The sequence below is a fragment of the Glossina fuscipes genome, unplaced genomic scaffold, assembly GCF_014805625.2.
Source record: "Glossina fuscipes isolate IAEA_lab_2018 unplaced genomic scaffold, Yale_Gfus_2 61, whole genome shotgun sequence".
Classification (NCBI taxonomy): Eukaryota; Metazoa; Arthropoda; class Insecta; order Diptera; family Glossinidae; genus Glossina; species Glossina fuscipes.
In genome coordinates, this window is record NW_023998433.1 from 2,339,919 (window position 1) to 2,359,068 (window position 19,150).

At 34.1% G+C, this 19,150-nt stretch overlaps 1 protein-coding gene across 1 annotated transcript in view; it reads right to left on the reverse strand.

The window, feature by feature from the left end:
* Nucleotides 1-8,246: 8,246 nt before the first annotated feature.
* Nucleotides 8,247-19,150, reverse strand: part of LOC119637960 — a 33,877-nt gene continuing 22,973 nt past the window's right edge. Inside the window, exons 2-3 of the mRNA XM_038034437.1 lie at nt 8,498-8,627; nt 8,247-8,427 (exon numbers count right to left, since the gene is read on the reverse strand). Coding sequence (XP_037890365.1) covers nt 8,247-8,427; nt 8,498-8,627 — 311 coding nt within the window. The remainder of the gene's footprint in view (nt 8,428-8,497; nt 8,628-19,150) is intronic.

Consider the following 19,150-nt stretch of genomic DNA (forward strand, 5'->3'; position numbering starts at 1 on the left):
TACCATGAAAAAGACTAAAAAAGGAAGAGAAATTAAATTTTCATGCTCTGTAATATTGCGTGGGCATGGTTTACATTTTCTGTTGTCTGAATAAAAGTGAAAATTTATATGATGCATGTGTTGTACGTTATGGAACGCGGAACGTGGAAAACAAACATATTCAAAGTTTTTGTTCCATTCGCGTGTAAATGTTGTAGGCTTGTGTTCTTTGACTTGTTTGAACCATTTTCAAACGCTTTTGCAAACTTGTTGGCGATATTGTCTTCTTTGCGGAGATACGACACAAATAGGCGTACGAACAGATGGACGGACTGACAGACGGTCAGATGGATCAACGAACAGACTTGCATGATTAAGTGCATTCAGAATTTAAAATTGGCCAAGAAATCAATTCCTTATTCCTTTCGAAAAACTGAGGTGTTTTGGGTTTACGCGGTACAGTGTATCCATCGATCAACTTGGCTCATTTTTAATACCATCCTCTGTGCAACAACTTCCAATGTGCTATATTTATAATCGATAGCTTCATATCTGCGGCCAGGAGAATGTTGGCAACAGATATTACATAGATGGACATGGTCAAACTTTTACTTGTTTACGATGGTTTAAGAGTTTACTTGCAATTTCGATCTCTTTACATACTTTATACTAGTTTTTAATAATAATTGGTATAAGATTTACTTTTACGAGTCAATAGGGTTCGACTATTGATTAGTTTAGTTAAGTTACGTGTGTAAATAATTAAATGAATAAATAAAAAATAAACTAACTAATCGGAAATAGTTGTGAATACAAAAGCAATTGGCATTATGTAAACTATTTACAGGCGGCCAATTGTTCTTAATGTATTTGCAAACCGCGATTTGTAAATGGGAGGGAAACCTAGATTCTTTTTTGATATGTATATGCGTATGTATAAAATATGATTACGAAAATGGTCGTATAGTAGATAAAAACTACTAGACGTTTATTACGTTGTACCATTAGACTGTAACGAAAACCAAACCAATTTTTGGTACGCATTGTTATCGAAATCCCAAATCCAGTTTATTCCAACTAATTGCTTTTCTCCCAAAATAAATTCCCTACAGAGGGAAAAATGAGGTGCACACACGGGGCGCATAATGCAGCTGCCGGCTAGCGAGAAAGATTAGCGGAAAAGTAGGTTAACGGATTAAAAATGAAGGCATGAACTTAGGTATTAGTAGTATGCTTGTAAAAATGTATATAAGTGGAATAATTGTGGAAGCCAGCGGCAGTTGAAAAAGAATATTTGAGTTGAGAAGTTGAGAAAATTGCCCACAATAGATTGTAAATTATTTCGCTCTTTAGGAAATTGATTATAAATAAAATAATCTTAAAGAGGACACGTGCAAGTGTATTTCTCTTAAAATGAAAAATCACGATCCAGCGATACAAACCGCATCCAGAAAAGAATTTCGTAACAGTATTAATTCGCAATTCGTCCTATAAATGACTCGAAATTGTAAATAAAACGTTATGAGGTTTGTTTGCGTACAAAGTTACTAGCATTTGCGGTGTACGTTGTTACATAACCGCGTTTTTACCAACATGAAGCTTTATTTACATAATTTTCAGTTCAAACGATTGAACTGCGAATTGAAGCCATAACAATACTGTTCATAATGTAGTGAAATATGTATTGAAGTTCTACACGAAATTACACTACGTGGCAGCAATCGATTTGTTTATTATAGCTATATTTCACAACTCAAACCCAATAGACCAAGAATTTTTAAACGATTCGAGTTACTGCTCGCTTTCCCTTTAATATTTATCTCAATGATTTGTGTTTCTGAGAGTATATCATTAGCTTCTTATATATGGACATTGAGGACAACATATCTGGTTATAACTACCTTATTGAATATGTTAACGCTGCCCACTAAAGCAATGGTTAGTAAAACGGAGACAATCGGTCACTCACTTATTCACTCAGTCGCTGACTCCTTTACACATGTAGCAGAAGTAACAATTATTATAGAATAGGTGACCCAGCGCTCACCCAATTCCGTCAAGAACACAAATAACAAAACCCTTGCATTGCCTTTTCGTTCTTCCATTTCCCTTAGGTGGCAAACTGTTCATAATATCTATCCAAGAATTTGCTCTAAAAACATATATTTCGTGATCGAGGAAAGTATTTAGTGAAGGAGCAATTTATGTACCAATAGAATCAACAAAAGTAATTGGAATTCGAAACTTTCGAAAGCAAGGTTCACACACCTCTTCCAACTGAGAGAAAGGGTACTTAAAATCATTACCAATCCATCTAAAGACACATTTCAGATTAAACAAAAAAAAAAAAAAAAAATTGTGGCAAACGCATACAACGTGAGGAAAAGCTGCCAAGGACGGAATTTTTTCTTCGTTGGAAAATTTTGCTCTTTTAATAAAATATTGCCTCAGTAAGCCTCAGCGGCTATTCCAGGCGTCCTTACCTTGGTAAGTTATATTCCACATTTCAATAAAAATGCTAGTAGCGCTTGACGTTATAATTCAACTTCGTTTTATTAATTAACGTGTGTCGCGAAAGAACGTAGCGACTAAAAAATTAAAATACGGATACTTAACTTAAATGACCTATCGTCTGTGAGCATCGGGCGTAACGGAAATATCCCTTACAGCGTGCAATCCTAGCGGATGATGACGGATTTTGTATCGGATGGCAGTATGTTACCTATTCGGTGGTTTGGTCCAGAAGAAAGAGGATGCGAAATCTTCTTCTACGCTATGCCCCTGTTTGAAATCGAATTGCTGGTGCCAATCGATTAGTGGATCTCATCCAAAGTATGTCAAGTAACTCATTGCGAATGTCATATTCCCACTCCATTCTGCTCTTACTTGTACTGTTCTTACTTATTACAACACACCAATAATACTCACGAGATAATAACGAGCTGCTTGCTATAAAAGAAAATGAGTGGAAAGTAAAATATACTTATCCTACTTATAACTACTTATAGAATGAAAACAATTCCTGCGACTTTGATCCTTATAAACCGCAAAAAATGAAGAAAATTTTTTAGTAACATTCGGAGTTTGTTGTGTGATAAATTTATTGCACCATTTTCTGATGGTGTAAGGTACTTCACAATAATGGGCAGAGCAAGCTCGCTTTCAAAGCATGCTTTTGGTGCCGCGGCTACAGACAATATTTAACTCTAAATGGCGTATTAACCGAATTCGACAGTAAATACACCAGCCTTTGAAGCGCCGAAAAGTTGATTAATAATTTGATGTATAACAAAAGATATTTATTTTTAATTTGCTTAAAATCTAAGGATCTGCGCTTGAAAGCCATAAATCAAAAGCGATTAATTAGTAATTATATAAATTTATCGACAATGCACCTAACGATCGTTTTCCCATATACTATATGCCAGCATGGTAGTCGTTTTAAAATTGTTCATCTACTCCTTGTTTTATGCACATTCCTCCAGAAAATACCAATTTTGCAATTTAAACTTGAATAATGTGCCACCAAAACCACATACAGTCCCAACCGCATGGATAGAATCCATCAATGCTTGTACATAGAACACTAAATATGCACACCCATGTATAAACATTTACATGCATATATATATATATATATATATATATATATATATATATGTATACAAATGTAAATTTATGCGGTGCACAATAACTAGAGGCCAGTCCACAAGCTATATTTATATTAAGCAGGACAACAAACACTTTCAACCTCTCTCTAGTTATTCACCATAGTGCGTATAAAAAAATAGAATGGATTGGGACAGATAGAGAAAGATATACAGAGAGAGAGAGAGAGAGAGAGAGAGAGAGATACACTTATACATATGTATGAAAACGTGTAGATCGATTCTTTTTTCTCCGTTTTTTATTCTTAGTTTATTAATATTGGTTTTGTTGGTTATTGTCGCCTTGTAATTTTTACAGGTTGTTTTTATTGTTTGTTGTTGAAGTGCACATTAGCCCGGAAATTGCATTGAATGCACAAAGAATTGATTTTTCTCTTATATAAAGAGAAGAACGTTTTTGCTTATATAAATAATAATGAAAACAAAGAAAACACATACATAGCCATATATGAAATATATGTATAATTGTTTTTTTTACACATATATACATGTTGGCTTATGTTGCAGTCGTTAAATGTATGCGTTGCAATATTAGGTATTTGCAAAAATTTTTAACATTTTGTTACTTAAAAAAAGCGTTTATTCTGGAAAATTGGTCAAAAATATATAAATTAAAATAGTTCCCATAATTTTTTACAGCATTTTGAAATATTTTTGGTCTCATGGCGATATCATGTCGACGGCACTTCGTCAACTTTGCGGACCCGCGTGCCAGCCAAGCCGTGCGGTATCGAACTGAACAATTGGTAATCAACACGCGCCATTTCTAGTGAGTGTGCAGCACGGTGTGGCAGAAGTTTCCACTCGAGCTGTAACAGTGTATCCTAGCCAACTCTAGCAACAAGTGGCCAAAAAAGGGAATTTTCAGCCAATCCTTGCCGCCAATTTTAAACCGTTGCAACCAAAACCCACAGTTGGGATATGATGGAGCAGGATCGCAATAAGCCTATGCACGTGTTTGGTGAATTTCGGCAGCATATTTCTTCAAGTAAACGACAAAAATAATGAATTTGGGGGAAGAATATTGATCGCTCCATGATTTAACCGTTATGTATACTGGTATTCCCCATTTCTTCATAATTTTTACCTGTAGAAATCGCTGATCAACATTTTTGCAAACATCTAATGTATATACATAATGCGCTATATGTGTACATGCACAATTGGTATAAGCATTCATACATGGTCTCACTAATCCGTATTTATACTGGATGAGTTATTATAAAAGGGCTCCATCAATTATTGCTGTGCCAATCCCTCAAGCCTCTACGAAATTTTAAGAAATTATTCCTGTTTTTTTATTTAATATATTAAAAATAAACAGAAGAAAATGTAAGATATCGTTTTAAATAAAATTAAAATAAATAAATAATGAAAAAAAATTAATTTTACATATTTATTCGTATACTTAGCGTATGTTTGTGTGAAACAAAATTAAAAAGTTTTAACAATCTCATTTTTACAGCATTTAAACTAAATTGAAGAACAGAAGCTGATTAGGGAGAGAATAGAAGGCGTCTTTTAAATATAAATATATTAATAAATAATCCTGCGTATAATGTTTATACAAACGAAAGAGCTAAACACCTAAAAAAATTGTAGTGAATCTAATCACAACGTATTCCTCATATTCTTGTTAGTTGATGGAGAGGATATTTGGAATCCGCATTGGCACCATTTGTAGCATAAAAAGGATGGCATATACGGAAGTTAAAAGTAAGTACGAATAAGGTGACGTATAATTTATTTATTGATATTTGTTAATAAATAAAATAATGATCAATGTAAAATTGATAGGTGGAAATCAACTGCATGGAATTTGAAATAGTTTTTCAAGTACAATAAATCGTTCTTTCATTCTCGCAATCTCTGCGTAAAGATAAAACCTAATAAAACAGTAAGACGAAGAAAAACTGGGAAACTTTAGGAAGAGAAAGAAATTCATAACTAAAATAATTTATTTTTTCTAGTTCTAGTTCTCTAGAACTTATGTAAAAGCTTATACTTGATATGTGAATAGGCAGAGTTGAACATTCGTGATGTTGTCCCTGCTGGTGGTTGATATTTTTGGAAAATGAAAGAGAAATGTTTTTTTTCCTTTCATTTCATATCTACACAAGAATAACTGAAGAATAAGAAGAATTTCCAAATAACATTATCCCTGAAAAGCGAAACGCAGCAAAAACCCATATCTAAAAGTTTTGACAAATATTAGCATTTCATGCTTCCAATTGCCACACCATGGATTCATAGGCAAACACATGTTTACACAAAAGTTACATGCGCAACCATATATATGTATATATTTATACATATATATGTATATATCTAATTCAATTGTACGACATTCATCGCTATGCGTAATCAGCCATCTAGGCGTTCATCGACTTATTTTTAAAATAAACACAATCTCTTCTCATAAAAATTAATAAATTAAAATACTAAAAAACAGTCAAAAACCACACATATATACGTTCTTATATGCGTGTATATTTAAGCGTGTTTATGGGTGCGAGTGTGCAAGCGTGTGTATATATACATTTTTTCAACTTTATTCCTGTTTAAAAAAATATCATAAAAGTGGAGAAAAAATCTAAAAAATGATTTTTATTTTTTACGGAAAAACTTTGATGCTGCAGTCGTGTTGTTGTTGTTTTTTGTTTTATCCTTTTTTTTTTTCGTAACGAACTTACAACTGGGAGCACAACAGCAGTTCAATTAGAAAGGAAAAGAAAGTTTTTTTTCATTTTTCTCTTACTATATATACACATATGTATGTCGACGAGAAAAAGAAAGCGAAACATTAAGAAATAAACTCACAGGATTTTTTGAGTGGACGTGTGCATAGACAACTAATAGCAAGAAAGCAATGAGTAAGAAGAAAAGAGAGAGAGACAGAGTAAAATTATTAAAAGAGAGGGGAAAAGGGAAAGGGCAATGAATGATAGATAGATAGAGAGAATGGATAGAGTGAGCAAACATTATCTTGATAGCAATAGGAATACATTCAAACGTTCAGTTACACGAACAACTTGCCTGTTGTGTGCATATTACTGTACGTGTGTGTTGGTATTTTTTTGGATAAAAAATCATGCTGGTAAATTTCTATGAATTTAAGTAATTCCTCACTTCAAACATCAGAGAAGGATACCTTTAAATATTTCTAGGTTTAATTTATATTTGAATTTTTTATTTATTTTTATTTAAGCCTAATATTAAGCGCTATACAAAGCGTTGCGATTCTAACGGAAACTTGATTGTTTTATTCTCTCTCTAGCGTTGGTACTATGCGAACCACTCAGTGAATAGCACTGCAGCGAGAAATTTCGTTTATGATCCTACATTTCTATCTAATCCTTTTGGAATTAAGATCGAACCACTAAACGGTGATTTTTACGGTAACATAATAAAACTTATTTAAAATTTCTTAGGAGATGTATTAATAAATTATTTACAGAAAATTGTATTTATAATGTTTCTTTTGGTCTTATCTGAATATGACAATGCAACGCTTTTGAATCGATTTTCGCAAATTTTCTGCTTATAAGAGGAATGCTAATAAAAAAGGCGGACTTTTTATTTTTTTTTGGAAAATATTTGTTTATTTATCAATACCTATTTTTTCTCCTTCAAAGTAATCCCATTTAAATATAAAACACTTGTGCCAGCGCTTCTACCAATCTTCTAAACACTTCTGATGTGCGCTTCTTGGTATAGGCTTGAACTCTTCTACCGGTCTTCATCTCCTTAATCATGGCAAAACTTCCTCCTTTCATGGATCTTTTCAGCTTTGGGAACAGGAAAAATCACAAGGTGCCAAATCAGATGAAGATCGAGGATGAGGCATAATTACGATGCAATTTTTGGCCAAGAAATTACCAACAGGTGTGACGGGTGAGCTGGCGCACTTCCCGCATGCCGTTCCATAATCAAAACATTCGACATCCCCACTTAATTTTATTTTTCATACGAAATTTTCTACAGATTCTTTGATCCACTTTTTCGATACCAAAAAAATGCCGAGCATACCAAAACGTGTCCAACTTTTATATCTCTCAAAAACAAATTAAAAATTCAATATTGTTGATAATGTGTAGATATGTTGGGAACATGTGTACCAATAATACAAAAAAAAAGGGATCCGAAAATCGGGACGTAGTCCACGAAATTTGAAAAAGTCATTTTTGTTTTGAAGCAGGCTTACAAGCACGTTACCCTTCTCGAACATGATACGGGTCAGGCGTCATGAATGTATATCTGGTATTACCATTTCTTCGGAAATTGGCGTCTTAGAAAGTCGCATAATTTTCGTAGACACAGTATAGTATAAAATTAATAAAAAATAAATAAAGTTATATGCGCTTTCTAAGAAGTGATGTAGATTCGCTCACTATCTTAAACTAATTTACGAAAATTTTAAGTTATTTTTTGCTTGTGCTTACATTGCTCTGACAAATATTTGTGTTTAATATTTTAAATATATTTTGTGCTTGTAGATGCGCATAGATGCGGGGGGATCATCCGCAAATTCGTACATTTGATCTTTTCCTATCAGATAAGGATATAACACATCAAGGCAATGTTTTAAAATTTCGTCATTCAAACCCAGTTATACTGCTTTGTCAATTTCACCATTAATCCTTTGTCACTTTTCAAGATAGTCGATGCGTGCTGTATACTATGCGTAACCCAAAATACGGACACCATTACCATCCCAACTGATTTTTGCGTGTTTAGTCGCTTTGGACGGCTTTCGCGCGTTGCTGCCAGAGATTTGATTCTGAGGTGTGGTGATAAATCCATGTTTCATTCATTGTCGAATATCACATAAAACAATTCTGTTTACTTACCCTAGACAGCGCCAAACAACGCTCTGACTTATCAAGACGGTGTTGTCAAAAGTGAGCAAACATGGTTCCCTCTTCGAACAGAACTTTCTTGCGGGCAAATGTTCATCCGAAATAGTAAGCACGCTTCCCTCTGAAATAGTTAAGATATCACATGTGTCACGGCACTTCACTATTTTGTCTTCGACGACTATTTTGTGCACTTTTTTATGCTTTCGGGAACAATTGCTGAATATGGGCAATCAGAACGTTCAACATTTTCCGTGTCCACACTAGTTTGTTTAAGTCAATGCTGATTGGTAACGGTATTTATTCTTTCAAAGTTTTCAAAAAGGATCATTTAAAAAACAAACAAGGCTTCGATTTTTTTATTGTTTTGAAAAGAACAAGAGTAATTTAGCTAAAACAACTATAACCCGCAAACTAATGGGCGGAAAGTCATGAAATAGTGACGTGGTTCAGTGGAAGATTGGTGCTATCAAAAAACCATATAGAATTTTCAATAGTGGTGGTATCTATATTGTATTCGTACATATGTCGCCTCTTAACCACCTTTTTAACAAACGACGGTAAACAATTCGATGGACGGTTGAATAAACAGTAGTTTAATCATGCAAGGTGTAGTCGTGGCAAGAAAAAAACCAACCTCGTGCCATTATTTCCCCTTGGTAGAAATTGAAAAAGATCTCATAAAGTCTACTTAGACTTCCCAATCCTGTTTCGTACTGCTTTTAAAATTTTTATTTTAATTTACAGAAGAGCGCATTAAAGCATCTTTTGCAGTCAAGTTGACATAAAATGTAGTATGCGAGATATCTTATATTGAAATTTAGAGCTATAGTCGTGAACTTACGTACCAACGACAACTATTGTCAAACTGTAATTAATGATTTTTCTAAGTTGAAGTTATTATCATGTTGTGATCGTCAAAACAATTGCCCGATTGCATGCAATAGGAATCTTGCGCTGTTCTGTGGATAATCTTAGTTGTTAGTGACAAATTTTAAATCGTTGTTTTGACATAACATCGGTTACTAAGGTATTGCGTGCTACAACCTTTTACTCTTTGATATCCGATTCATTTACTTCTGTATTTGAAAGTTGTAGTCGCTAAAAGACTCATAATTTTTTCTTTACTATGCAAGATTTATATGCCGCAACGGATATACATTGTATACAGAGTCGTTTTCTTGCAGACATTGAAGAAATTGCAGTACGCATAATATAAGTATGTACTTAGTTCCCATGATTTATTACGGGGGGCTGCCACCTGCTGGACGGTAATCAAGCTTCATAGCTAGTTGTATGATGGTATTTCTTAGTTTGCTAGTTAACGTCGCTGTTAAATTTTTGTTTACAAACAATATTACATACGACAAGAAATTTACAATTTACTGAGTATAGTTACGCTTAACACAAGCTGATGCTAAGAGTTAACGAAATTTTCCTTAGTTTCTATCGGTAAGTAGCATGAATTGCTTTTAAAAAAAATTAAAAACACTTCATATACGATCTTAATGTACCGCGTAAAACAATTAGTGCTTATGGCCCAGTTAAGAGAATCGGTAACCTTGCGGATTAAGCTAACGTCACTTTACCTATTTCAAGAAATCAATGTGCTTTCATTGCGTTAGAAGATGCATTGAATCTTTGAATCAAATGTTTCTCCGAAGAGAAATTACAGAATGATTTGTTACTTCTCTCATACATTAACAACTATATATTTGGAAAGTGTTTGTTTAAAACCGTTTTCAAACAAAAATACGTTAGTGTATTGAGAGTGAGTCGGACGATGTCAGGTTTGAGATGAAGTTTTTGAAGTCAAACTTTCTAGTCAAAGATCTTCGACGAACGAGAAAAAGGACAAATATAGGAGCAGAACAGGAGATTTTTATGGCCCTAGGATGGCAGAATAATTACAAAAATTAGTAAGAAAACTTATCGCAATCATAGGCTCTCAAAATTTTAGACGCATTCCTCTAGATAGATATTTTTTTCTGATCGACAATTGACGGAAATTAAAGGGTTTCGGCGAAATTCCTCATGTTAAGCATACCTTACAAGAATCGCTTCGGTGTTGCCGTTGTTTTATGTTTTTTTCTTTAAATTTCATTATGTACGTAAAACCTCATGAAATATAATTATATTTTTGCCTTTCCTTTTATCTCTTCCTTCCTTCTTTCTACTAGAGCAGCATTACTTTTTAATATGCCAAGGTTGTAAGGCTGTAATCGTTAGGGATCGTTCCCTTGTTTTATCCATCGGCGTATTAACACATATATAGTATCGTATGCATTGGTCTGGTTAAAAAGTTTTGTTCGATTTGGTATAAAATTATTTAAGAAAACTTTTGTGCATTTTTATATACTTTTCTCTCGTTTCCTCACATTCATTCATTCCGTCTTCCTTTCAAAGCAATAAGATTGAAATAAAAGCACAACACAGCATTTTGGAAAACTAACCATAACGCACATACCCTCAGTTATACATTTATACACCGACCCCTGCACATGTACTTAACAAAAAAATTATATGTGGACTTGAAAAATCAACTGCAATCTCAAAAGTTGTTTCCTTCAACTGTTCAAATTCAGTGAAAGCCAAAAAAAAAAAAAAAAAACAAATTTTAAAAAGTTGTATCAAACATAACAACAACAAGAGCAAGAGCAAGCCAACAAACATATTATTTAAACTGGAACAGGCGAACTGTACAGCTGCTAGCTTCTTATTCGTCCTCCATTTTTGACTTTATCGAACTAAACGCAATACATGGATGTGCATATGTTGACAATGAATTCTTGAATGAATTGGAAAAAATAAAAAGTTCTTTTTTAAGTTTTCAAGCGAAGAGAAAGAGACTGAGTTCTATATGTTATCATGTACGTACGTTTGTGTGACTGATTGCCTGTGTGTGGGTGGCTGTGTGTTTGCTTTTCGAGATAAAAGATTAGATTACAATCAATTCTAAGGAAACTGGTTTGCTAGTTCCAGCTTTATAATGTTGCTGTTTTTGTTGTTGTGTAAAAAAGTATAAAATAAGGATTTTTAAAGTTAATTTTATTTTGTTGATGCTGAAGGAAAGGCCACAAAATGAACAGATGTTTCACTGTTAAAATCACACTTAAAACAAAATAATTTAAAGTTCATTTAAAGGATTTGGATACATTGTGGTCGATATTGGCAGCAGGAGAGAGATAGATATAGCAAAGAAAGCTAACTAAAGAAAGAGAGACGAGATGAAAAAGTTAGGGTTGACTGGAGTGCATTACAGATGATATAATGCACCGAAAATGAATAAATTCATTTAAAATTGCCTTTTAACGAGACACAACCACTGTGTTGCCACTACCACAGTACACGCTCTCTGGTTATCTTGCTCTCATTTATTCAAATGCCCTACCTGCCCGCTCATCTCCCTTAACAAGCAACTCAAAATTTAATCATCCAACTCTATTTAAGTGAAAAAACAACAGTTATTTTCATTATGTCCATACTTAATTTCATTTTTAGTGGACCTTTTCTGTTACGGGCTTTTGCGAATGTCTGTCTTTTTAGTTATACGTAATTGTTTCACTGTGTGCGTCTCTCGGTATGTGTGTACGTGTGTATGTGTATTTGTATGTATATGTATACGTTTCTGCTGTTTTTAGTCTCATTGTTGATGTTTTGTTTTGCGCCAGAGGGTTAGTGTGACTCTAGTTTCTTACTTTTTCTGCCTCCATCTCTTTTTATAAACCTCGTGGGAATATTACCAAACGTATTTGTTAAAATGTGTTTTACTCCAACATCTAAACAGTCATTTTGTTGTAGTACGGTATTAAATATGTCTGTCTTACTTAAATTTTATATATAAATATGCGTGCGTTTATGTGTGTGTGTGTGTGTGTAAGTTAGCAAAATGCTGATGATGACCTCGGCCAAAGCAATTAATAGTATGGAGTATACAGACAACAGGTTTATTGTTGAATTACATTTATATATATCTGCATAAACAACTACATATACGTATACATATATAAATATATAATACATCGTAATATTCGCACACATGCATGCAAGCACATACCCAAACAGGTGTAGAGAGAGAGAGGGAGAAAGAGAAAGAGAAAGAGAGAAAGAAAGAAAGAGAGAGAGAGAGAGAGAGAGAGGGAGAGAAATAGATTTATATGATTTTACCCCGAATGAAGAGCATAACGTTACGAATTTTTAGTACATGTCGACATTGTGTCTGTATATGCCGAGCAAATTGTCATAATTGCCAAAAGCAGTAACAAATTTCGGCATTTCAAAGTATTGACAGTTCATCTATTATGGGTATTTCTTATGTAAAATATTCACATAAGCATTTTCAATAATTCAATGCAATTCCATAATTGTATAACAGGAACGGGTAAGTGCTCTACTGAATCTCTACAAAATGTAACCAAATATTTTTATTTATTTACTTAGTCTTATGACTAAACATACGAGCCAACTTGCTGTTGCTTTCAAGCAATAGTTTGAAAAGTATTTTAGCAACACAACATTCGAAGTGCTTTTGTTTCGATTTATTATGCATTCCTGTCCTTTCTCGTCAATCAGGCAATAGATATCTTAAAATTCGTCTCATAATACTTCACTTTGAGTACACTGCCGGACTACAATTATGAGATACTACTCTTCCTAGAACTGTCTAGCCTATAACTTTTTCTTACAGCTCTACTCCCCAAAGTAGCTGAGTTAAGGTATGTTTGAGAGACAATTTTCGATTCGATTGACATACATTAATAGCGAACGCTTATATTTATGTTTGTATTCATCTTGCCTAATACAGTACTTTCATTAAAGAGGTCTGTGTGCAACCAACAGAAAAGCCGATTTAGATTGCGTTGCCGATCAGATAGTGTTTTGCAGAACGTAAAAAAGGCCACACAAATTGCCAAGATGAACGTTAAGACAAAGCAGCTTTCTTTCTCCAAACTTCAAAAAAAGGCTTCGTTAGTAAACGTTTAGACAGCAATAAGGAGATGAAGCCTCCGATTTATGGCTATTTCGAGGACTTCAACGGCTTTTAATATAAGCAGGATATCGAAACTGTTAAATATCGGTTTCAAATGTGTTTCGAGCAGAAGTAAATTAAAGATAGTTTTTTTTTTCATTTTTCATGTTTCTTTCCCAGATCGTGCATCTGCGCCGTCAACATCGCTTTTACTTTTAGAACGCAACAAAATTCTCACTCATGTTTATCCCTTTCGCATCTTCAATGTATTGAATGTATTTTTCCCTTTACTTTCTATACGTGTATCTATTTGCACTGCCAAACAAGTCGTTCGTATCATTTACCCACTTCGCTTTCAGTTAATCATTTCTCATTTAAGTGATACCAGTTATTATGCAGCAACAAATACTTTAGTTGCAAACGAAAAACTCCAAGATAAATATTGAACTCGTATGACTCAAGGGACTTACAACATGCAAGCAAAGCATGGCAGAGTGTCGTGGTGACCTTCGCAGGAATTTAGAACTACCTGCGAAAATTGTTAGTATGGAAAATTTAATATATTTTTATATTGCGCTCTACATGTTGCTTTGTAAAAAATGTATACATTTTAAGTTTATGCATATTATTACTGCGCCAGTAAACTGTCTATAAGTTCCAAGGAACAAAAGATTCTAGGCAGTGAACTGCTGACTTTATAACGCATAATTTTGAACTATACGCCTCAGACATTTTTTCAGTTCTAGCACTTAACGATAGTTCTGTGGCATTTTTATGTAAAAAATTCCACGCTGACTTAATTTTTCAATGCTTGTTTTCTAAACAGAAAAAAGAATTGAATGACCCCTCGCGTTAGTTGACCAGGTTGAAAGATAAGAAAAGAAAAAATTAAACAATTATTGAAGAACGTTCTATGTATCATAATAAAAGTCATAAAATCAAGATGACGATATTAAGCAAATTGAGAAATAATTAAACAAATAAACACCAATTTTTCATACTGTCCGCTCTCTGGGATATGCGCAAAGAAAAAGAGCAATGGTCACTTAGTTTTATAAACTAAAAAGAAAATTGCACATTTAATACAAATCTCTCGTAGCAGCGCACTATGATCCGCTTACACCGCTTTTTTTGGCCAAAAGTGTTAAAAGTTAAAAAAACAATTTTTTTTGACCAAAATTTCAATTTTTAATGCTTTTCTGATGTTTTATTGTTAAACCGTCAAAAAATTTGATTTTTGGTAAAGAAATATGGTATTGCGGACCCTAGCGCATTGCTGCGTAGGTAATGGTCATAAAAAGACCGATCCTAGGTCGGCCTTGGCGCACAGCACGTCAGTTTATTCAATGATTGGGACCTAAAAGTTAAACAAGAAACAAAGCGGACAGACAGGTCTATATCGATTCGGAAGCTCGGTACGATACGAAAGCAGGCCACTTATGCGAAAAATGTAAACGTCAGGCATGCTTTTGTGCTATTGCTTATATAACTACATTCTTATTATTTCGCATGAAGTTTTCTGTCTATATATGGAAAAATGAAAATTACATTAAATAAGAAGAAAATTGCATCTATCTTGGGATATGTCTTGAACGTATATTCATTATCATTAAATTTTGCCAAAGAAGGAGAACTTTCCGTTAGAAACCCTCCTACGAAAAATTCGTAAATTATTTCTATGTTGACACAATCATTCTACTAAGCCAATTGATGTGTTGGCACTTCGTAGAATATATCGACATGATCAACCTGTTTGCATATATGTTAAATAAGAACATCCGAATACTGTGTGAATGATAATGTCATTAAAGAGCTAAGCACGTTCCGTTAACTGCTGCTCAGAACAATTAAAGATTTTAGATTCTTTCACAACTGAAAAGCCAATGAATAAAATAAAATTTAATTTTCTACAACAGAGTGCTCTATAAAATAATAACATTAGTGTATAATAATAATAAACTTATGCGGAAACCTTTTCTTTTTCTCATAATGTTTGTCAGTTAATTGCGTTATTCATTTTTGGAATTTCTTTACTTTTACCATCATATTTTTTTACGTTGTTTGCTATGTGTGTTCACTTTCTAGCACAAGTCGTCTACTATGTGACCTCCTGTTCTCGATGATAAGGAGTGTCAATAGGGCCATGTGTTAATCGATATTACTAACGTTTAAATTGAGAAACGAAAACGCAAACATTGCCCTAAACGGTAAACTTAACCCTGATTAAAGGTGAAAGAGAGCGTAAACATATTAACAGCAATAACAATGTTAGTAACTTTGTTAGCAACGTTGTTAGCTTTGTGCGAATTTCTAACTGCGTTCTTAACATATTTCACTTTTACATGTTTATTTTAATACAAAAGGAAAATTTTGCGGAAACTTTGAATTAAAGTTATGTTAAGTACATGCTCTCAATGTATAGCAAACTCATATTGAATCCTTTCTTGCTTTCTATTTATCCTTTACATTGTGTACTTGATTTAAGGATGCATTTTGTAAAATAAAAAAATAATAAAAAAATTCCCCGCAAATTTAAAAGCATTTCCAAATTCAAGCCTCTGAGAAGAGATAAAACTCTAAATTTTATAGGGAAAATGTTTTGAATGACAAATTCGATCGTAATTATATAAATTATTTTGGGTTTAACCTTTGCGACGATCTTGGTTATGGAAAGGTTGAAAGTTCTTTCTTTTTGATCAATTCCAAAGAAAAAAAGGCTTAAAATATGCGGATAAAATATCGAAAACTGTCCCCAAACACATAGCCTATATTCAGCTTGGAAGCGAACTTTAACGCGTTTTATTTTAAGCAGTTACTGGTTGATGAGGTGTCAATGAGCTTTTCGGTATGATTTTTAACTGGGTTCAACGCACAGCTCCATTTTTGCAATGGATTGCATTTTGGTAATCAAAAAATGTTGAAATTTATCTCGAACGGCATTGAGTACGGCTCCCGTTACCATTTATTTCGAAAGGGTACATAATAAATTTTCTATTTTTGTATTAATTGTGAGAATTTGCGGGCTAGCATCTGGAATTTGAGAATTCATAGCTATACGAAAATATTACAATTTACAGAAGTTTTGACGTTCACTTGTAAAGGTTTTAAGTAATACGATATGGTCTGATTTCCTTTCTGACGTAATGCATATATGTTTTGGAAATTTTCGCGTATCGCAAAATGGTGCAGTGCTCTAAAAATAATCTGAAAAAATTTTCTTCGAGGGATATGGTACAGTGCGCCGTAAATGGGTGGGTGGACATGGCGACTCCGCTCGTGTTGGTTGTTCTCTCAAAAATTTTCGCCGCAAAGATTGTTTGTAAAATCAATATAAAAAGGGCTACAAATCTATTTTAATAATTTAATCGCAATAAGTGTTATAGATTTTACTGCAAAATTCTTTGTATGCAGTTTAATAAGCGAAATTAAATTGTATAAGACCAAAACTGATTCTGAGTGAGTTGCAACAATATATTGCAGGATCACTTGTTTTTTATGAGCATCTTTTATTTCGGAAGCTATTGTGGCTTGGTAAAGTTCTAAGATGTGAAATCTCTTGGTCATTATGATTTGCTCTCATCTAAATTGCAAAATAAAAAGGGCAGATGAGAGATATTTGTTCTGTCAATACTGTGACAGCAGTATACATCACAAATGTGTTGACATCGGCCGTCATATCTTCCTGCACGAAACTTATTCCTGATAAAACTGTATCCACGGTTGTAACTGATACTTCACTTGTTACTTTTATAGGATCGTCCAACGCCTCCGTCAATGTCTGGGGAGTCGTTGAATGTTTAGAGTTCGGTCAATGGTACAAATCCTGCCAGTACTTTGAGTGAGTTGTCGAACACTGACGCTAGATTGACCCACCATCTGACGAGATGTAGCCCGAATACGATTCGCCTGCGGTGTCCACCGTTCTTTGGTCCTGCATGGTTGGTGTAGACACTAATTCCAGGAGCGCGGATGGTTCGTCTGGGTCCTCCAATATTGCTTGAGGATCTTTTTCAGATTATTTTGTTCATATTAAGGCTAACTCTCTATTTATCTGCAACAGCCAACCTAGAATACAGTAATAGGGTCGTGAACAGTCTGCTGAGGAATTTCCTCCTGCGGAACCAGAATTGGTAGAATTCCAGCACATAAATCTTTCTTTGTTCCGCAATTCGTGTTTAATACGTCAGTCAAGCTGATCGAATGCTTTATTAAGTCAAAAATTACGGATCAAATTATGAGTAGTATATTGAAAATTAATTCTCCTAGTTGAAAAAGAAATAGCGTTGGTTAAGGTCCTCGTTCCGACATCTCTTGACTCCGTACCTTCGACAAGAAATTTCGGGCTAATGAAATTTTTATTAAGGTATTTGTACGTTGTCGGCATGCCACAATACCGGGTTCTGGGAATGCGGATAATTTTGCTTCAAAATCTAGTCAAATCTTCGTCTGTCGCTTACCAGAACGTCCGGTTTAATATTAACCTTAAGTACGTATGTTTTACTCTCCAAAACTTGAATATCAGGTTATTCCATTCGCTGAAATTTGTTTGAAGGCAGGTGTTCTGGACGCGGATGTGTTTTCTTCGGAGTACCAAGTGTATATGTATGAGAGATTCAGCAAGATTGGTCGCCAAGTTTTAATTGCTGTAGTAAAATTGCTGTAGTAAATTCTATCTCGTTCGTTGGTTGTCGTCAACTGTAGAAATTGATGTTGAGTTTCCGGTAGTAGCCCTAGAATTTTGTGGCAACGTTACTTTTATGACATACTCGTATATACCCCAGACATCTGCCCTTGGTGCTTTCTTAAAGCACTTCCAGGGTAATTGCCTGGTGTGCTTAAAAATGAATCCAGTGTATAAATTCCTAGTATTAGGAGATTTTAATTTGCCCTGTTACCTCATGTTTCCTGTAACTTCAAAGTTGAACGTGGCTATTTTGATCCTATATTTAGTTCTATTTATTATGCTGAACTTTTAGAGCCTATATTTGGGCTACGTGTGTATCTATTGAACCACGTTAGAGATTCCCTTAATAAGCTTTTGTTCTTGGATATATGTAGTACGAACAGTGTGTTCATTTTTAGTATACCCATTTTTGTCGTTCGGCAGGATGTATAACACTCAACCATTTTGACGAAGGGCATCTCTTTGTTGTACGCATATATTCGACTCTTTATTCCGCTACGTACGCGTGCATTCCTGTTAAGCCCTACTTTACTAACAAACGTTCACCGGTTTGATTCTCCAAAGAGTTCAGACTATTTCAAAATGAAAAGAAAAGTCTTTTGAACAAACTGAGTCATTTGTCGATTTGACCGCTTACTCTAGGATAAGAAACATGCTTAATACTTTGAGTTATTGTTGTTACAATCATTACATCAAGAAAATGAGTCACTCAGTTCAGAAGAGCTTCTTTAAATGTCTTAATTTAAACCGTAAACTGTATGGTCTTCCTATACTAATGCATTTTAATAATATTGTATCCTCCAGCCACGCCGCCATTTGCGTCACGTTTACTAATTTCTTCCAATCACCGTAGGCTTCAATGTGGAAATCTAATCATCTAGACTCCTTTGACGTTGTTTCTAATGTTGACTTTACTCACATAGAAATCTTTGATGCCTTAGCCGCTTTTTCAACATCATGTTGGCCTGGTCCGGATGTCATACTGTTTTTTGCT